At 39.9% G+C, this 18876-nt stretch overlaps 2 protein-coding genes and 1 long non-coding RNA gene across 4 annotated transcripts in view; 2 read left to right on the top strand and 1 right to left on the bottom strand.

Moving 5' to 3' along the window:
• Positions 1 to 7613, top strand: part of STT3A (STT3 oligosaccharyltransferase complex catalytic subunit A) — a 31054-nt gene extending 23441 nt beyond the window's left edge. Inside the window, exons 16-18 of the mRNA XM_082683852.1 lie at positions 3565 to 3753; positions 4994 to 5109; positions 5727 to 7613. Of these exons, the coding sequence (XP_082539978.1) occupies positions 3565 to 3753; positions 4994 to 5109; positions 5727 to 5765 (344 nt within the window). The 3' untranslated portion in view covers positions 5766 to 7613. The remainder of the gene's footprint in view (positions 1 to 3564; positions 3754 to 4993; positions 5110 to 5726) is intronic.
• Positions 4906 to 11165, bottom strand: LOC309841046. Its single transcript, XR_014298909.1, has 3 exons — positions 11032 to 11165; positions 7579 to 7691; positions 4906 to 5061 (listed from the first exon to the last, which is right to left on the bottom strand). It is a non-coding gene; the product is annotated as an uncharacterized lncRNA (long non-coding RNA).
• CHEK1 (checkpoint kinase 1) overlaps positions 10676 to 18876 on the top strand; it is a 34267-nt gene continuing 26066 nt past the window's right edge. Inside the window, exons 1-5 of one of the 2 annotated variants that reach the window (XM_082683853.1) lie at positions 10676 to 11330; positions 12059 to 12143; positions 13147 to 13370; positions 14583 to 14647; positions 14742 to 14811. In XM_082683853.1, the coding sequence (XP_082539979.1) occupies positions 11213 to 11330; positions 12059 to 12143; positions 13147 to 13370; positions 14583 to 14647; positions 14742 to 14811 (562 nt within the window). In that variant the 5' untranslated portion in view covers positions 10676 to 11212. The remainder of the gene's footprint in view (positions 11331 to 12058; positions 12144 to 13146; positions 13371 to 14582; positions 14648 to 14741; positions 14812 to 18876) is intronic. The other variant, XM_082683854.1, reaches the window with a different exon arrangement.

Genomic DNA, 18876 nt, shown 5'->3' on the forward strand with positions numbered 1-18876 from the left:
ATAACATTCCAGCTCATGCCTTCCGTGAGGACTTTTTAACCTTTTTTTTTTTTAAGGATTTTATATATTTATTTGACAGACAGAGATCACAAGTAGGTAGAGAGGTGGGCAGAGAGAGGAGGAAGCAGGCTCCCTGCTGGACTTGGAATCATGACCCGAGCGGAAGGCAGAGGCTTTAACCCACTGAGCCACCCAGGCGCCCCAGTAAAATGTTTTTTTAAAAAGCATACAAAACTTGGGCCCTGAAGATGATTCTAAAATGTTTTGTGCATTTTTAAAAAAAGATTTTATTCATCTATTTGAGAGAGAGACAGAGAGAGCACAAGCAGGAGGGGCAGAGGGAGACAAACAAGCAGATTCCGGCTGAGCAGGAAGCCCCAGTCTCTGAGATCATGCCAGCCAAGTTAAATGCTTAACTGACTGAGCCACCCAGGCACCCCTCTTTGGAGTATTTTTATGCTATGTGATACCAGTTCCAAAAACAACATTTTCTAAAGGGATTAACAGGCATTTGGGTATAAAAATTATATTGCATTTATTTGTTTTTTTTTTTAATTTTATTTATTCATTTGAGAGAGAGCGAAAGAGAGCACAAGCAGGGGAACGGCAGAGGGTGAAGAAGAAGCAGGCTCCCCACTGAGCAAGGAGCCTGATGTAGGGCTTGATCACAGCACCCTGGGATCATGACCTGAGCCAAAGGCAGACACTTAACGACTGAGCCACCCACGCATGCCTAAGTTTTTTTTTCCTTGTGATGAGAATTTTTAAAATCTCTTAGCAACTTCAAATATATAATGCAGTATTCTTTTTTTTTTTTTAAGATTTTATTTATTTATTTGACAGAGAGAGATCACAAGTAGGCAGAGAAGCAGGCAGAGAGAGAGAGAGGAGGAAGCAGGCTCCCCGCTGAGCAGAGAGCCCGATGCAGGACTCGATCCCAGGACCCTGAGATCATGACCTGAGCCGAAGGCAGCGGCTTAACCCACTGAGCCACCCAGGCGCCCCTATAATGCAGTATTCTTAACTATAATCATCATGTTGTATATTATATGCCTAGAACTTACTAATCTTATAACTAGAAGTTTATCACCTTTGACCACCTTCAACCGGTTTCCCCTACCCCCCTCCCTGCCCACAGCCTGTGGAAACCACAATTCTGGTTTCTGTTTCTGAGTTTGTTTTTTTTAAATTCCACGTATAAATGAGATCATAAGTATTTGTCTTTTGCTATTTGATTTATTTCACTTAGCATAATGCTCTCAAGACCCATCCACATGTTGCAAATGGCTGGATTTCTTTTTTATTTTTTTTCTATGGCTGAATGGTATTCCATGTTACATATGTGAGGTAAATTTATATTGTAGTTGTATTTTTAATTTTTTGAAGAACCTGTGTACTGTTTTCTATAGTGGTTGTATCAGTTTATGCGCCCACCAGCAGTATACAAGGTTATCCCCTTTTCCACATCCTTGGTAGCATTTGCTATCTCTTGTTTTTTCTAGCAGGTATGAGGTGATATCTCACTGTGATTTTGATTTGTCTTTCCCTAATGATTACTGATGTTGAGCACTTTTTCATGTACGTGTTGGCCATCTGAATATCTCTGAAATACCTATGAAGGTCCTTTGCCCATTTTTTTTTTTTAAAGATTTTATTTATTTATTTGACAGAGAGAGATCACAAGTAGGCAGAGAGGCAGGCAGAGAGAGAAGGAAGCAGGCTCCCTGCTGAGCAGAGAGCCGGATGCGGGACTCGATCCCAGGACCCTGAGATCATGCCCTCAGTTGAAGGCAGCAGTTTAACCCACTGAGCCACCCAGGCACCCACCCTTTGCCCATTTTTAATCAGACTATTTGGGGGGTTTGTTACTGGGTTGTAGGAGTTCCTTATATAGGTTGGCTGTTAATCCCCTGTGTTAATACATGGCTTGCAAATATTTTCTCCCATTCCATAGGTCGCCTTTTCATGTTGCTGATGGTTTCTTTTGCTATATACAATTCCATTCTTACAGCTTGTCAGGTTTTTGCTTCAGACATAACTTTTAGGAAACTACAGTCTCAGTACTCCTGGATAGTTCAGTTGATGCTCTCTGGTGTTTTGTTTTTGGTTCTTTTTCTCTGTGTGATGTAGGTAAGTTTCTGTGCCTCTCTTTTCCATTAGTAAGATGGAGGTAAGAATGCAGACACTACAGTACATGAGGAAAGCAGTATTATATATGGAATGCTTACTTTGTAACAAATGGTATACTAAGTGCTGTACATGTTCTTACTTTTGTTGTATGTACTCTTATTTCTCTATTTCAAGTTCAAGAGGGGTTAAGTAACTTGTTCAAGGTCACCCACCTAGAATTGGCAATGCTAAAATTCAAACCCAGGCTGTTTAGATCCAGAATCTGTTCTTAAGCACTGAGATATCCCCTGGAACCCTTTGCCTTGGTACAGTAGGAACCTTTCTTCCTATGGATCAATAATACTTTTTATACTAACCATCCATTTCCCTAAGGCTTGTGGAGAAGATTCACAGGTGACATTCTAAGAGAGATAACCTCAGTTGCTGGTGGTGTCAGTATTTATGGACCTTGGTAGTATGGTTGACTTCTCATAGATACGTTTTGGAGGTTTGTAATTTTGCAACTGGAGGTCAAGAAGATAGCATGTTAGTTCTGATAAAGTTGCTACTTTCTAGGTCTGTGCGGTCTGATAGAAATATAATGGGAACCACATACGTTGTTTAAATTTCTATTAGTCACATCAAAATAAGTAAAAAGAAACTAAGAAATGAATTTTAGTAATTCAACTGAATATATCTAAAACATCATTATTTAACCAAGATATTTTACTTGTCTTGTTTTGTTTTTGGACTAAGTTTTTAGAAATCCAGTGTGTACTTTATACTTAACAGCCCATCTTAATTTGGATTAGCCCCCCCCCCTTTTTTTTTTTTTTTAAAGATTTTTATTTATTTGTTTGAGAGAGAGGGAGGAAGGGAGACAGAGCACAAGCAGGGACAGGGCAGTGGGAGAGGGAGAAGAAGACTCCCTACTGAGCAGGGAGCCCGATATGGGGCTCGATCCCAGGATTTCAGGATCGTGACTTGAGCAGAAGGCAGATGCTTAACTGAGCCACCTAGGTGCTCCTGGACTGGCCATTTTTCAAGTTTCAGTAGTTACATGTGGCTGATAGATAAAGTTACTATATTGGACAGCTCAGACCAACTAATACCTGGGAGTAATTTCTAGTGTGACTTAAGTTTGGACCAATAGCTTTCAGAAGTCTTAATAATCTATAGGAAATGTAAATTTTGAGGGGAAAAATTTTACCCCCACATTGTGTTTCCTATTTTAAAAGATTAGCCATTTCTCATTATAAAAATATTTTGAGGGATTTTCTTAGAAGTAGTGGCTTTTTCACATGTCCCCTCATTATGTTGTACACATAAAACTAATATTGTATGTCAACTGTACTTAAAAAATAAAAAAGGAAGGAAATAAATAATAGATTTTATTAGGTAATTTAGCTCCAGCAAACTTTGTGACACAGCCGTTCTCTTTCTGCTTTTTTGTAGACATCAACAAGTTTTTGTGGATGGTCCGGATTGGAGGGAGCACAGATACAGGCAAACATATTAAGGAACACGATTATTATACTCCAACTGGGGAATTCCGTGTGGACCGTGAGGGTTCTCCAGTGCTGCTCAACTGCCTTATGTACAAGATGTGTTACTACCGCTTTGGACAAGTCTACACAGAAGCCAGTGAGTGATGCATAATAACATTAGTAAGAACAGTAATGTTAATATGTATAGTTTTTTTCATACGCCAGGCACTGCTCTGAGTGCTTTACATCTGTTAACTTGTTTGACCTTTACAACAACCCAAAACATAGATAACTAATATTATTTCCATTTTATGTATGAGGAATTTGAGGAAAGAACTTAACCTGTCCCAAATCATGGAACTAGTGGCAGAATTAGGTTAAACTCAGGCAGTCTGGCTCTAGATTCTGTGATTTTTACCATTATATTTCACTGTGTCTCAGTAAAAGGTATTGCAGTGGAGAGAGGAATGAAGGGGGGATACAGTGATATAAAGGATTTCTCATTTCTTTCAATAAATGCCCACAGAGTAATCTGATTAGCTTAAGTCTTTGCTTTTGATTTTAATTCCTTGTTTCTGTACTAGGGAGAATGCCTGAAGTGGATGCAGGCCTTTGACTTCTGTTTGGTTCTTCTCTGATGCATGGAAGGGTGACTAGTGTAACACAGAGGCTTCTGGATAGCAGTCCTCAGGAATGGAAGGGCTGGAAATCAGCCCCCTGTATTTTTTTTTTTTTTAAGGTTTTATTTATTCATTTAACAGAGAGGGAGAGTACAAGCAGGAAAAGCACCAGGCAGAGTGGGAGGGGGAAGCAAGCTCTCCGTCGAGCCAGGAGCCAGATAGGGGACTCTATCCTAGGACCTTGGGATCATGACCCGAGCCGAAGGCAGCTGCTTAATGAACTGAGCCACCCAGGTGTTCCATTTTTTTTTTTTTTTAACAATTTTACTTAATTGACAGAGATCACAAGTAGGCAGCAGCAGGATGGGTGTGTTTGTGTGTGTGTGTGTGTGTATGTGTGTGCAGTGGGAAGCAGGCTCCCTGCTGAGCAGAGAGCCAGATGCAGGGCTTGATCCCAGGACCCTGAGATCATGACCTGAGCCGAAGGCAGAGGCTTAACCCACTGACCCATCCAGGTGCCTCAAACCCCTGTCTTTTAGAAAACATAGTTTCCATGGACTTTTTCAAGCATCAGTTTGGAGAGGACTTGAGTCAGGGTAACACTTGATTTGTTCTAACTACCTGAGGTCTTTTTATGTAGGCCCTACTCTCTAAACAAACTTCAGGCTGAGAAATAATATTCCAGTTAGTAGATGATTTACCAAATTGATTTATTCTTTCCTTAGGAAATCAGCACTGTAGAAAGAAGTGTTTCTCCTTATATTTGTCCCTTTCTAGAGCGTCCACCAGGCTTTGACCGTGTCCGGAATGCTGAGATTGGGAATAAAGACTTTGAACTTGATGTCCTGGAGGAAGCATATACCACAGAACACTGGCTAGTCAGGATATATAAGGTGAGCAGATGCTACACTGAAAAAGCAACTCATGTTTGGGGACTGGTTCTAGTCTTAAAAATGGGCCACATATTTTTAATATAGGGACATTTCTAAAGTCAAAAAAGTAGCTTACAACTCAGAATGTCATTATTTTTATTTTAGATTGTGCTTCAAGAGTAGACACCCTAATCTGCTATCATTTTAGTTGTGGTTACAGTGATATTTTTCTAGTTGGGGCTATACTGCTGTACTTGATCTGTTTTTGCGATTATCCGGCCTGGCGGGGGGAAAAAAGGAAGTGTGTGTGTGTTGTGTGTGTGTACATGCATGCGTATGTGTATGTATATGCGTGTACACTACATTTTCTTCTCTCCCACTGAATAATTATGGCATAGAGTCACCCCGAAGTGTGTTACATCTCTTACATAAGAAAAGATTGAGAACCCTTGATGTATTTGGCAGGTAGATCATTTAAACTGCTCCTTAGTACTCCAAAAGGCTAAGCATGAGAGTAGCTGATTTCAAACCAGCACTCACTTAGTCACAAAGCCAAATCAGGCAGCAGAACCCAACTCAGGGACGCTCTTCCAATCTGACTTGATTTTAAATATAAAAATGACATCTTTATATTGCAGGTAAAGGACCTGGATAATCGAGGCTTGTCACGGACATAACTGTTACGTCCACCTCTGTCTGATATGCTTCGCACTGAGCGTCACATTTAGGACGCTGAAGATGTTTTTTTAAAATATGCAGTTTATAACAACAGAGCACGATGGGATTAGTATTGTCTGAAAGTTTTGCCCTGGGCAGTATGGGCTGGGCCAAATGGAGTGATTTTTTATAATTCTGAGCAGGTTACCAAATGAAATGTCATGGCTTTACTTTGGTCAATTAAAGGGGGGACCTTTTTTTTTTTAAAAATGTGCCTTATTTGTTTTGACTTATGACTGATTTGAGAAAGGCAGAAATTTGTGCTGGGCTGGTAGAAGGACAGAAAGTAAATCTCATCCATGCTTTTAGTTCCCTAAATGAGCCATATGAGGGCATTCTGTCTCTATCAAATCAAGAACACTATCAAAGAGTAGCTCAGATCCCACTTGTACAAACAGTTTTGTCATTTCAAAAATTGCAGCACCTAACACAATGTCTTGCATATAGTGGGTGTTCAGTAAGCTTATTAAATGAATAAATGTGGAACCAGAGGAGTACAATTTCTGGGCAGGAAAGTCAGCTGTGTTGCCATCTTGTCTCTGAACATCTCTTGTCCTTAGAGGCTCTTTGCTTTTATGAGGGACAGAAGGTGGCTAGCCACACCTGATCTCACTAGTATTCTTTGGGACTGGCTGGGTTTTTTTTTTTGTTTTTGTTTTGTTTTCGAGCAAGGATAAATTGAGACTCAATAACTTGGTGTTTTGAAGACTCAAGGCAGACAGTGAAATTGTTCTCATAGAGAAGATGAAACGTCTCCAATATTATGTATAGAATTTGATGGTCAGGTGCTTTTGAATCAGCTGAAATATAATCATACATTTCTATTTGAAATCCAGCTTTTCAGTACTCTTATCTATGATACAGTAAATGCCTCTTTGCTCATTTCCTTTAGCTTATATGCTAAATCTCTTGTGATTATTTAAAGGTGAGCTGCTCTCTTAGTCTCATCTAAATATATGGCCCATGTTGTTATTATATACCGCTAATAAATTCAATGACCTGGTTTTGAAGCTCTTGCAAATAAGCTATAAATTAGGGGGAGGAATTGCTAATACCAAGTACCTGGAGATAGTGCTAGCATTACTTCAGTAAAGGAGAAGAGAAACTTAAAAACATTTTAACTCAAAGCACAGTAGTTCCATCAATATTCAATGTCCGGACAAATAGCCTTATATTTGTCAGCAGGGCACTGTATGTATTTTACAATATAAGACATGTATCAGTGATGTATATAAACCCTAAGTCATTAAAAATATAAGGTAACAGGAGCAATTACATGACTTTTAGATAAGTCATAATGGTGCCCCTAAAGGGTATGCTCAGGTATTCTTGTATACCCAGGAAACTTAAGCTTCCAAATCAATTTATATACTAAGTGTTTGACCTGTGGATGAGATTTAGATTGGTGTTCAGATGTAATTTACTATACAGAAATATATTACTTGTTTTAATATATAGAGTTTCTCCCTAGTGGAAGAGGTTATTCTGAGCTTGTTTTGTTTTAACCAATATGAGCAATACCAGGTAAAAACTGTTAAAGTGATCTCCTCGGAAGCATATATGGGATAATCACTACAGTTGTTAGTCTTATGATTTTAATATTGTTGCCTTTTAGGTTACATGAAGCTATGGTTTTTAAAAATTTACTTTTCACTTTATTGTTCTAGTGTACTTAGTGTAAGAAAAATCACATAGTTCTAAAAAAGCAACAACACTTTTCCACCCCGCCCAGAGACAGCCACTTTCAACTCTGCTGATTTTCATATTACTTACCTCCATATCATTAAATAACTTGCTTTATTTTGCTATGTGTTGGTTTTTCAGTTTTAGGTATCATCTGGTGGTGTGGAAATTGAGGGTGTCACTCTTTGTCCAGTCTGTGATTCCTGTGGACACACATATTCTTACCATCTTACGCTTCTGTCACAGTTACGATTTAGATTAGATCAGTATTTTTTACTTTATGGTTTTCCACAACTAGGCCATGTGGTTTTTCTTTCTTTTTTTTTTTTCAGGCATTTCTTTTTGGGGGAGGGTTTTTTTGTTTTTTTTTTTTTCATTTGTGTTTTGTACTTGATGCTCATTTCTCCCCAGACTCTCCTTCATTTGTACCATCATCCTTTCAATGTGTTCAGACTTGTTAGGTGTTCATTCTTAGAGGGTCTTCTGTTTTGATATGTTCTAGTCTGGACTGGTTTACATTCTAGATTTGCTACCTAACCAGTTGGGTTGGTGTATCCTTTCACTGTCATATTGTGTTAATCTTCTAACTTCGTTCTTATCATCTTTACCTACCTTCCTGAGGAAAAAAACATGTGGGAGAGAAATTTCTTGAAATCTTGCATATCTCTTGTCATAGTCAGTTGATAGGTTAGCTATGTACAGAGTTCCAGGTTGGGAATAACTTTTTCTTAGAATTAAAGATACTGGTCCCTTGTTTTGTCTTCTAAATGTTGTTGAGAATTGCAGTGCTATTCTTTGCTTCTTTTCAAAAATATTTATTTGAGATAGAGAACGAGAGCATGGAGCCATGGAGCCATGGAGCCAGGGGACAGGGATAGGAAGAGCAGGCTCCCAACTGAGCAGGACCCTTGCTTGGATCATGACCTGAGTTAAAGGCAGACCAACTAAGCCACCCTGGCACCCCTGCAGTGCTATTCTGATTCTTAAATTTTTTTGTATGTGTACATTCCTCTAACTCCCACCCCAGACCTGTTAAGATTCTATGTAATGTTTTGAAATTTTACCAATGATGCACTTGGGAATGGGTCATCCATTGTGCTGGGTACTTAAAATTATGGCAGATCAAGTTCTTCAGTTCTGGGAAATTTTAATTGTGTATTCCCGCAACTTCTCCTTCTGAAAATTAAGGTACTTGGATGTTGGACTTACTGGGTTAGTCTCCTGATAGTCTATATTTACTCTTCTGTTTTCCGCCTTTATCCTTTCTTCTGGGATATTTTCTAAACTTTTTTCTAACCTATTTAGTTTCCTTTTTTTTTCTGCTGTCACTTTTTTATGTCCAAAAGCTTTAAAAAAAAATTCCTTTAATATCTATCATATTAAAGACCTTTTCAAATTCTTGTTTGTCTGCTCTTCTTAGATAGTGGGACCCAAAAAGTGGATTGGAAGTTCTGTTTGGGGTGGGCCTCACTAAACATCGGCCTCTCCCCTGTGATCTGGTTGAGTTTCATATTGTTACATAGGAATGTATTTGTGTTGTTACATAATTATTTACATAGGGAATCCCTGATATTGGTATTATTTAGATCTTTTATATAGGTAAGATTTCCTCAAGAAGACTTGTATATCCTCTTAGGGATATAAGCCCAGCTAGCAGGTTTCTGGGAGTATGGTGGGGCAAGAAGGCTTTGTCGTTCAGCCTTCAGTACGTAAACTTAATACCTTTGTTTTCAGTAGGGTAATTAAGCCTTTAACTATGCCTGATGCTCTCCAGTTAGGATAGGGTTTACCCTCTCAAGTCTTACACCAGCTTTGGGGAGGAGCAGTTCCTTGGGTGCACAAAAGAGGGAGGGGTTCCCAGGTTCCTTACTGTAGACTTCTTACATAGTCTTTCAACCTATCCTCTTTTTAGCTCCACCTTCACCTGCGCATTCAGTTACCTAGAGTCACTAATCCAACCTGAGCCTTCTGGGAGTTCTGTAAATCAAGTTGCTTTCCTTTCTTATTGCTGGCTTTTAAGATTCATCTTTTAAGTTATTATTCATTTGAAACTTCTCAATTTCCAAAACTTTATTTTTCATACTCCATCTTGTGGGTTATTGCCTTTTACAAATTTACTATTTTTATTATTAAATTGCTTTTTAAATATTTACTATTCTCTAGTAAGGTTTGAGAAGGGAAGAGAGGCTATTGTGTGCACTGATTCTCTCACATGCTATCTTTTTATTGGTGTTCTGCTCTAAATCTGTATACATTATTCTTTTTTCAGGCTAAGATACCTTCATTCTACTCAGACACAGGAACTGTGCAGGTCCTCCTCTTCCTTACTTTATATTTTTGTAGCATACAATGTGAAAATGAGAGAAAACAGTAAATGACCTGGAAAATTTACTTTATTACATGAAGCCTAGTGTTGACATCATGGTTAAAAACCTCTCCAGTAAGCACTCTGAAGAGCTCTGGCCTTGCTTTTTTTGTCCCTGACTTTGCTTCAAAACAAACGTGTGCTTTTTTGGAAACATGTACACTCATTTTTTTTTTAAAGATTTTATTTATTTATTTGACAGACCAAGATCACAAGTAGGCAGAGAGGCAGGCAGAGAGAGAGAGAGAGTGGAGGAAGCAGGCTCCCTGCTGAGCCGAGAGCCCGATGCGGGGCTCGATCCCAGGACCCTAGGATCGAGCCCGATGCGGGGCTCGATCCCAGGACCCTAGGATCATGACCTGAGCCGAAGGCAGAGGCTTTAACCCACTGAGCCACTTAGGCGCCCCCATGTACACTCATTTTATTCTGTTACTAGTATCACAATCAAGAGCTTTATACTCAAGGAAGTGGCCCAATTTTAAGAACCGGAGAGTTTAATGGAGATGATCTTGCCTGCACCTTGAGTTCCCAGTCTAGTTTACTGTCAAGGGTGGGGAGGATACCTAGGTTTTCCACATTGTTTTGTTCTTAGCCAGGTCCCTTTCCCCAGAATTTTCTTTCCCATTTAAACTGGTTACTCTGCGTTTAAAATCTGCATCGTAAAATGAAGCAAACAGTCCTCTGCCTCCACCTGTCCTTATATTAAGAATGAGGAAAGCAGGTATGGCGATGCTGCTCCCACAAAAAGCTTGGGGTAAGTTATGGTCTAGGACCCCGGAAACAAGGCAAAACTAGTTATCCTGGCACTCCCTCACGCTACGAAAAGAGTAGCTTGCTTCAGCTGGATGTCTTCCACCCACACTGCAGCGCGGCCAGTCTTTTTTGGGTGCTTCTCGCTCCCGCCATAAAGTTAACATTTTTCACAGGATCGGTCCGGAACAGCTGTTCTACTTTTCAGCTCTAGCCTGAGCCGTACCGCATTTTAAAGTTTCAGAAGCAGCACGTCTGAGTACGATTCGCACAATGCTGCCCGGCTGCTAGGCAAAGGGCAGGGGGGTGTGCAGGTCCAGAGTAGCGGGGAGGGCACGCAGCTCAGTTTGCTGGCGTCCGAGGGGGCTTCGATTCCGCCCAGGAGCGCTAGGCCCCCCGCCCCCGGCAGCGGCCCACGCACCAGATACCTGCTAGCGTTTGGCCGCAGAGATCCTTCGCGCTGATGCGCTCGACGGTTCTTAAACCTCTCCAGCCCGGATCTCCCCTCGATTCCAAACTAAGCCCGGGCTGGCCGGCTTACGCATTGCGGGCAACCTCCCAACGCCGGAAGCCCATTATGGCCACCCTTTAAAGCAGCGGGACGAAGGGATGCGCGCTCTCCTTTACGGCAGGGGTGCGCGCGTTTGCGACAGCGTGACGCCGGCAGAGTTTTGGCGGGAAAAGCGCAGCATTTGGATTCCTGTGGTGGCGGCCAAAGGACGGCCTGGTGAGGAGGGGCGGCCGGTAGGGTGGGAAAGGAGCCTGTAGAAGGAGTTCGGGGTCTACATTAGTTGGGAGGGGCATGGCGAGAGGAAGTTATCGGTGACTAGCGAAGGGGATCGGAGAGACTCGCGCTGAGGGGCGGTTTTGGAGGGTGGAAAGGTGTGGGACCAGGGGGGGTCCCGTTGTGTGGGGATTGGGGAGACTACTCTGTGGGCTTGAGACCTTGGAGGTTTGGGTGCCGGCGGCCTCGAGTGCCTGCCAGCCCTTCCTTCCGCTTCTTGGGGCAGTTTGGCCCCGCCCCAGGCTCCTCCCGGCCTTTGGGGTGGTGTGGGGGGTGGGAATTGGAGCTGAGCACGGGGGGAGGAGGGGCTGCAGGCGTCGGAGTTAAACTCTGTCGGTCTCCACTAGCTCGCGGCCCCTCACCCGCCTCACCCCCAGCCCGTCCGTAGTCATTCCCATCAAAGCATTTGTGTCCCCGACTCCTCAACAGAGCCGCTGCTTTTTCTCAGAGGTCTGAGGAAGGCAGTTTCTGCTTCGTTCTGCGTGGGAATGGGGATGGTGATTTCCACCACAGAATGCCAGAATTTAGAATACTTGCTCGCCTTGGATAAAAGCCTTGGATAAAATACGGGCGAGGTGTAAGGGGAAACCAAACTGTTATATTGAGGAGTCATGGCAGGTGGTTGAAGCTTATCCTCATCCCCGTCTTTTCTGGGTTCCTGCCTTTGACAGCCGTGGTCCGTGGTGGAGTCATGGCAGTGCCCTTTGTGGAAGACTGGGACTTGGTGCAAACCCTGGGAGAAGGTGCCTATGGAGAGTGAGTTTGAGTTCTTTCTCCTTGCCTTCACACTTGCTTTTTAGTTTTCTCCCTGTTCTGAGAACATACTCGTTGTTCTGGAATGGTTTATTCTAACACAGTGGCATCTTAGAGAACAGATCTTGGCGTTTGAACTCTTAGAGCCTCACCATCTTTTGTAAGAATGAATCCCCCATACCTTTTTAAAAAACATTTTCTCTGTAAAGAGCTGGAAGAGACCTGTGAAGTCGCTTTCTCCCCCCACATATTCCTTCCTGGGGTTTAAGCATAGTGGTTAAATGAGCAAATGAACAGACTCTGGAGTCAGACTGCCCGGTTTCAAATCTTCGTTCATCACATACTAACATACTGGTTTGTGTTCTTAGGCAAACTTCTTAGAGGCATGTCTCTGTTTTCCTCAGCTCTAAGATGAAAATAATAGTACCTACCCCTTAGAACAGTTACCACAGACATATATAGTATGAGGTTAATAAATATTAGGTAGTGTTATTAAAATTAAATGAATAGAGCATATGTATATGTGATGTGGCATGGAATTACTGTTACTCCATTTTAATTTATTTTTTCTTTAAAAAAATTATTTATTCTACAGAGAGAGAGAGAGCGCACAAGCAGGGGGAGCTGCAGGCAGGCAGGCAGAGGGAGAGGGAGAGGGAGAAGCAGGCTACCTGCCAAGCAAGGAGCCTGATGTGGGGCTTGATCCCAGGACTCTGGGATCATGACCTGAGCTAAAGGCAGCCACCTAACTGAGCCACCCAGGTGCCCTGTTTTTCAAGTATGTATTAAATAATCTTTGGATGTACAACATAATGACTTCTTTAGAGCATTAGTCATCATACTTCACATTTCAGAAAGGAGTAGTTTCTGTAGAGAACATGGCAGAAACCATTTTCTTGGTTTCTACTGAGTAGAGAAAGTAATGAAGATAAAATTGTTGATTCATATTTAATCTTTTGAAGTTTTCAAAGAAATAGAATTCAAATGTCTTCCTTTTCCTTTTGAGGGTTCAACTTGCTGTGAATAGAAGAACTGAAGAAGCAGTTGCAGTCAAGATTGTAGACATGAAGCGTGCCGTAGACTGTCCAGAAAATATTAAGAAAGAGATCTGTATCAATAAAATGCTAAATCATGAGAATGTGGTGAAATTTTATGGTCACAGGAGAGAAGGCAATATCCAGTATCTATTTCTGGAGTACTGTAGTGGAGGAGAACTTTTTGACAGAATAGGTAGGGAAATAAGCTTTATAATAACTATTTTTACCAAATAAGTTTCTAAGTTTGTTTTTTCATCTTGAGTGCAATTTGGTCATTGTCCATTCAGAACTGCTTATGCAACAGTGAAATTGGAGTAAGTTTTCTTGTTTTTTGCAAGTTATATTAGCACATTAAAGCGTATATGGAATCATTAAGGAAAACTTTCCCCCCAATTTGTGTATGTGATTTTGACTAGAATTGCTGTTTTGTAGAGTTTAACAATGATAAACTAATCTCACAGTAAAGTGTCATTAGTGCAACGTATTATTTACCTACGCAGCGATTCTTTTTGTAGACATTTCAGTTACATGAAATCGTATATATTTATAGAGCCAAAATAATAGCGTGTTGTTATATTCATTTATTTAAGTGAAATTAGCTTGAGAATTTTCTAGGATTGCTTTGCCTATATTTAGTAAATTCTGTACTTGTTCCTTCAGTGTTCTATGTAAATTTGAAGACTTGATATTGCAGAACACTGAGAAGTACATAAGATTAATATTATGTGGATCTAAATTTAATATTTAAAGCTATTGTGTTCATATTTAAAAACTGATTATTAGATTCTCTAGTATGTATCTCAGGAGAGAGTTCAGTGTAAAAGAAATCAAAGAGATAAAGAGGGAGATCAAAATATAAAAAGATAACTGACAGTAGGACATTTCTTAATCAAACTGTATTTCCTGAAAGAATTTTGCAGGCATTCATGGCTTTGTAGTATGAGTGAGTGTATGAAATTTCATTTTGTTGTTAAATATTTGATGAAATTAGTTTATATTTGCCCAGGCTAACACTTTGGCAATTACATTTCAGGGGCGGGGAAAATATTTTTATAGCATTTAGAAGAAATTGGGGGAGAATTTGAAAGATACCAAATAAATGATGGTTAGTGTAAGATAAGCAGAGGCTTTCAAGGTATAGCTTCCATTCTTAATTTGGGTAGCAGTTTGTTGTTTTCTTTGAAACTTTCCTGTGATGTTAATTTATTTTTGCCACATAACAGATGGGGAAATGTAAGTTACTAAGTATTGTATGAGCCAGTGGACACCAGAGTCTTTTAATTGTTACTGTAAGATTCTGTTTGCCAGAATACCATCACAAAAGTCTAACCTTAGAATTAGACTTTGTGGTTGATGCCTGATTATGTTTACCTGACAAACTAACTTTCATAATTAATTCTGATAGAGCCAGACATAGGCATGCCTGAACAAGATGCTCAGAGGTTCTTCCATCAACTCATGGCGGGGGTGGTAGGTACAGTTGTCTCTTTTCCTTTTGCTCAAAATTATTATGAATGAAGTAAGTTACCAAATTTTGGTGTGCTTCCTTCTGTTTCTCTTTTAGGTTTATCTGCATGGTATTGGGATAACTCATAGGGATATTAAGCCAGAAAATCTCCTATTGGATGAAAGGGGTAAGTTCAGCTTTTTGTCACTGCTGCCTAAATTGTTTTATCTTATTTAAAATTTTTTTAAAAAGATTTTATTTATTTATCTGCCAGAGAGAGAATACAAGCAGGGAAAGCAGCAGGCAAAGAGAGAACCAGGCTCCCTGCTGAGCAAGGAGCCCCCATGTGGGGCTCGATTCCAGGAGCTTGGGATCATGACCTGAAGGCAGCCACTTAACTGACTGAGCCCTCCAGACGTCCCTGCCTAAATTATTTTAATCCACATAAGGCAGGCTGAAGCTTTTGCATTTTTGAAATTTTAGGGCAGAAAATCTGAAAAGTCGAGGAAGTTTGAGAAACTCAGTATATTTCGATTTCACAAGTACTTCCTAATATAGTTATGGAGGAGATAGAGAAATCTAACCTAGATGCAAGGGTAGCTCATTAAATAAATAGCTGTACGAATAGTCTTAAACAACTTTTCAATGAATTAATAAAGGAAAGTTTTTGTTGGAATACCCTGGACTTTTATCCTTAACCTTTTGTTCTTTTTATTTATTTAGTTTGTTCGTTTCAAGTTTTTTTTAAAATTCCAGTTGGTTAACATATAGAGTAATAGTAGTTTCAGGAATAGAATTTAGTGATTCATCACTTATATATGACACCCAGTGCTCATCACAAGTGCCATCCTTAATACCCATCTGCCTGCCCACCTCCCCTCCAGCAAATCTCAGTTTGTTTTCTATAGTTAAGATTCTGTTTTAAATTTTGCCTCTCTCCCCACGCCCATGTTCATCTGTTTCTTTTCTTAAATTCTACATATGAGTGAAATCATATGGTATTTGTCTGTGACTGACTTATTTCACTTGGCTAAGTTACTGAGTCACTAAGCAGAGCTAAGTCATTAGCTCTATCCATGTCATTGCAAATGGCAAGATTCCATTCTTTTTTATGGCTGAGTAATATTCATATATATATATGAATATTCATATATATATATGTACAGCTTCTTTATCCATTCATCAGTTGGTGGACACTTGGGATCTTTATATAATTTCGCTATTGCTGATAATGCTGCTGTCAACATAAGGGTGCATGTGTCCTTTCAAATTGGTATTTTTGTATCCTTTGGGTAATTACCTAGTAGTGTAGTTGCTGGGTTGTAGGGTAGTTCTGTTTGTATTCTTTCTTTAAATTTTTAAATTATTTTTTATTTTTTTAAATTTTTTTAAAGATTTTATTTATTTATTTGACAGAGTGAGATCACAAGTAGGCAGAGAGGCAGGCAGAGAGAGAGGAGGAAGCAGGCTCCCTGCTTAGCAGAAAGCTGGATGCAGAACTTGATCCCAGGACCCTGAGATCATGACCAGAGCCGAAGGCAGTGGCTTAACACACTGAGTTGCCCAGGCGCCCCTGTTCTTTTTTTAAAAGATTTTATTTATTTATGTATTTATCAGAGAGCAAGTGAGAGTGGGTGTGCGAACGGAGAGAAGCAAGCCAACTCCATGCTGAGTGTGGCCCCCGAGTTGGGGCTTGATCTCAGAACCCTGAGGTCATGACCTGAGTGGGCTCTTGATTGAGAGTGGGAGGCTTAACCAACTGCACCACCAAGGCACCGCAGGGCAGTTCTATTTTTAACCTTTTAGGGAACCTTCATAATTGTTCTCCAGAGTGGCTGCAATCAGTTTACATTCCCACCAACAGTGCAAGGGGGTTCCCCTTTCTCTGCATCCTCACCAACATCTGTTGTTTCCTTTGTTGTTGACAGGTATGAAGTGATACCTCATTGTACTTTTGACTTGAATTTCCCTGATGATCACTCATGTTGAGCATCTTTTTGTATGTCTGTTAGCCATCTGTATATCTTTGAAAAATGTCTATTCACATCTTCTGCCCATTTCTTAACTGGATTATTTGTTTATTGGGGGATGAGTTTGATAACTTCCTCATAGATCTTGGATACTAACCCTTTATCAGATATGTCATTTCCAGATATCTTCTTCCATTCCAAAGGTGCTATTTATTTAGTTTTGTTGATCGTTTCCTTTGCTGTAAAGAAGCTTTCTGTCTTGATGGAATCCAAATAGTTCATTTTTGCTTTTGTTTTCCTTGCTTCCAGAGATGTATCTAGTAAGAAGTTGCTACTGCAAATGTCAGAGAGGTTGCTGCACGTGTTCCTCTCTAGGATTTTGATGGTTTCCTGTCTCATGTTTTGCTTAGGTCTTTAATCAATTTTTTTTAAAAGATTTTACTTATTTATTTGATAGAGAGAGAGTGCATGTGAGCATAAGCAGGTGGAGCATTAGGCAGAGGGAGAGGGAGAGGCAGGCTCCCCGTTGAGCAGAGAGCCTAATGTGGCCCCAATTCCAGGACCCTGGGATCATGACTTAAGCTGAAGGTAGACGCTTAACTGACTAAGCCATCAGGTGCTCCTATTCTTTCAGCTATTTTGAATTTATTTTTTTAAAATTTTTTATTTTTAGTAAACATATAATATATTTATTTTTATCCCCTGGGGTACAGGTATGTGAATCACCAGGTTTACACACTTCACAGCACTCACCATAGCACATACCCTCCCCAATGTCCATAACCCCGCCCCCCTTCTCTCAACCCCCCTCCGCCCAGTTGAATTTATCTTTGTGTATAGTGTAAGAAAGTAGTCTATTTTCTTTCTTTCTTTCTTTTTTTTTTTTTTTAATTTAAGAGAGGGAGAGAGTGTGAGGTGGGAAGAGGCAGACAGAGAGGAAGAGAGAAACTCATGCAGACTCCATGCTGAGTGCAGTGATCTCATGACCTGAGCCAAAACCAAGAGTTCGATGTTCAATGGACAATGCTACCCAGAATCCCTAGATTCATTCCTTTGAATGTTGCTGTCCAGTTTTTGTTGAAGAGACCGTCTTTTTTTCATTGGATATTCTTTCCTGCTTGTTGAAGATTAGTTGACCCAATAGTAGTGGGTCCATCTCTAAATTTTCTATTCTATTCCATTGGTTTTTAATGTATCTGAGTTTGTGCCGTACCATATTGTCTTAATGATTACAGCTTTGTAATATAGCTTAAAGTCCAGAATTGTGATGCCTCCAGCTTTGCTTTTCTTTTATAAGATAGCTTTGGCTATTCGGGTCTTTTGTGGTTCCATACAAATTTTAGGATTATTTATTCTAGCTCTGTTTAAAATTCTAGTGGTATTTTGACAGAGATTGCATTAAATGTGTACATTGCTTTGGAGAGTGTAGAAATTTTAACAATGTTTGTTCTTCCAATCCATGAACATGGAATGTTTTTCCATTTCTTTATGTCCTCTTCAATTTCTTTCATAAGTGTTTTATAATTTTCAGAGTACAGATCTTTTGCCTCTTTGGTTAGTTTTCTTCCTAGGTATCTTATGGTTTTTGGTACAATCGATTCCTTGATTTCTCTTTCTGTTGCTGCTTTATGGGTGTATAGAAATCCACCAAATTTAAAAAAAAAAAAAAAAAGAAAAAGAAAAGAAATCCAACAAATTTCCGTACATTGATTTTGTATCCTGCAACTACTGAATTTGTGTTATCAGTTCTAGCAATTTTTTGGTGGAATCTTTTGGGTTTTCTACAGAGTATCATGTCATTTGCAAATAGTGAAAGATTGACTTCTTCCTTGCTAATTTGGATGCCTTTATTTCTTTTAGTTGTCTGATTGCTGAGGCTAGGATTTCCAGTATTATGTTAAATAACAGTAGGAGTGGCCATCCCTGTCTATAGATCTACATCTGTAGATGTAGATGTAGTTCCTGACTAAAGAGGAAAAGCTCTCAGATTTTTCCCACTGAGGATAATATTAGCTTTTTTAATATGGCCTTTTGAATATGGCTTTAATGATGTTGCAGTATGTTCCCTCTATCCCTACTTTGCTGGGGATTTTTATCAAGAATGGTCGCTGAATTTTGTCACTTGCTTTTTCTGCATCTATTGTGAGGATCATATGCTGGTTATCCTTTCTTTTATTAGTGTGGTGTATTATGTTGATTGATTTATGAATACTGAACCTTGCAACCCAGGAACAAATTCCACTTCATTGGGGTGAATGATTCTTTTAATACACTGTTGGATT

This window comes from Mustela nivalis (assembly GCF_964662115.1).
Source record: "Mustela nivalis genome assembly, chromosome: 9".
Lineage (NCBI taxonomy): Eukaryota > Metazoa > Chordata > Mammalia > Carnivora > Mustelidae > Mustela > Mustela nivalis.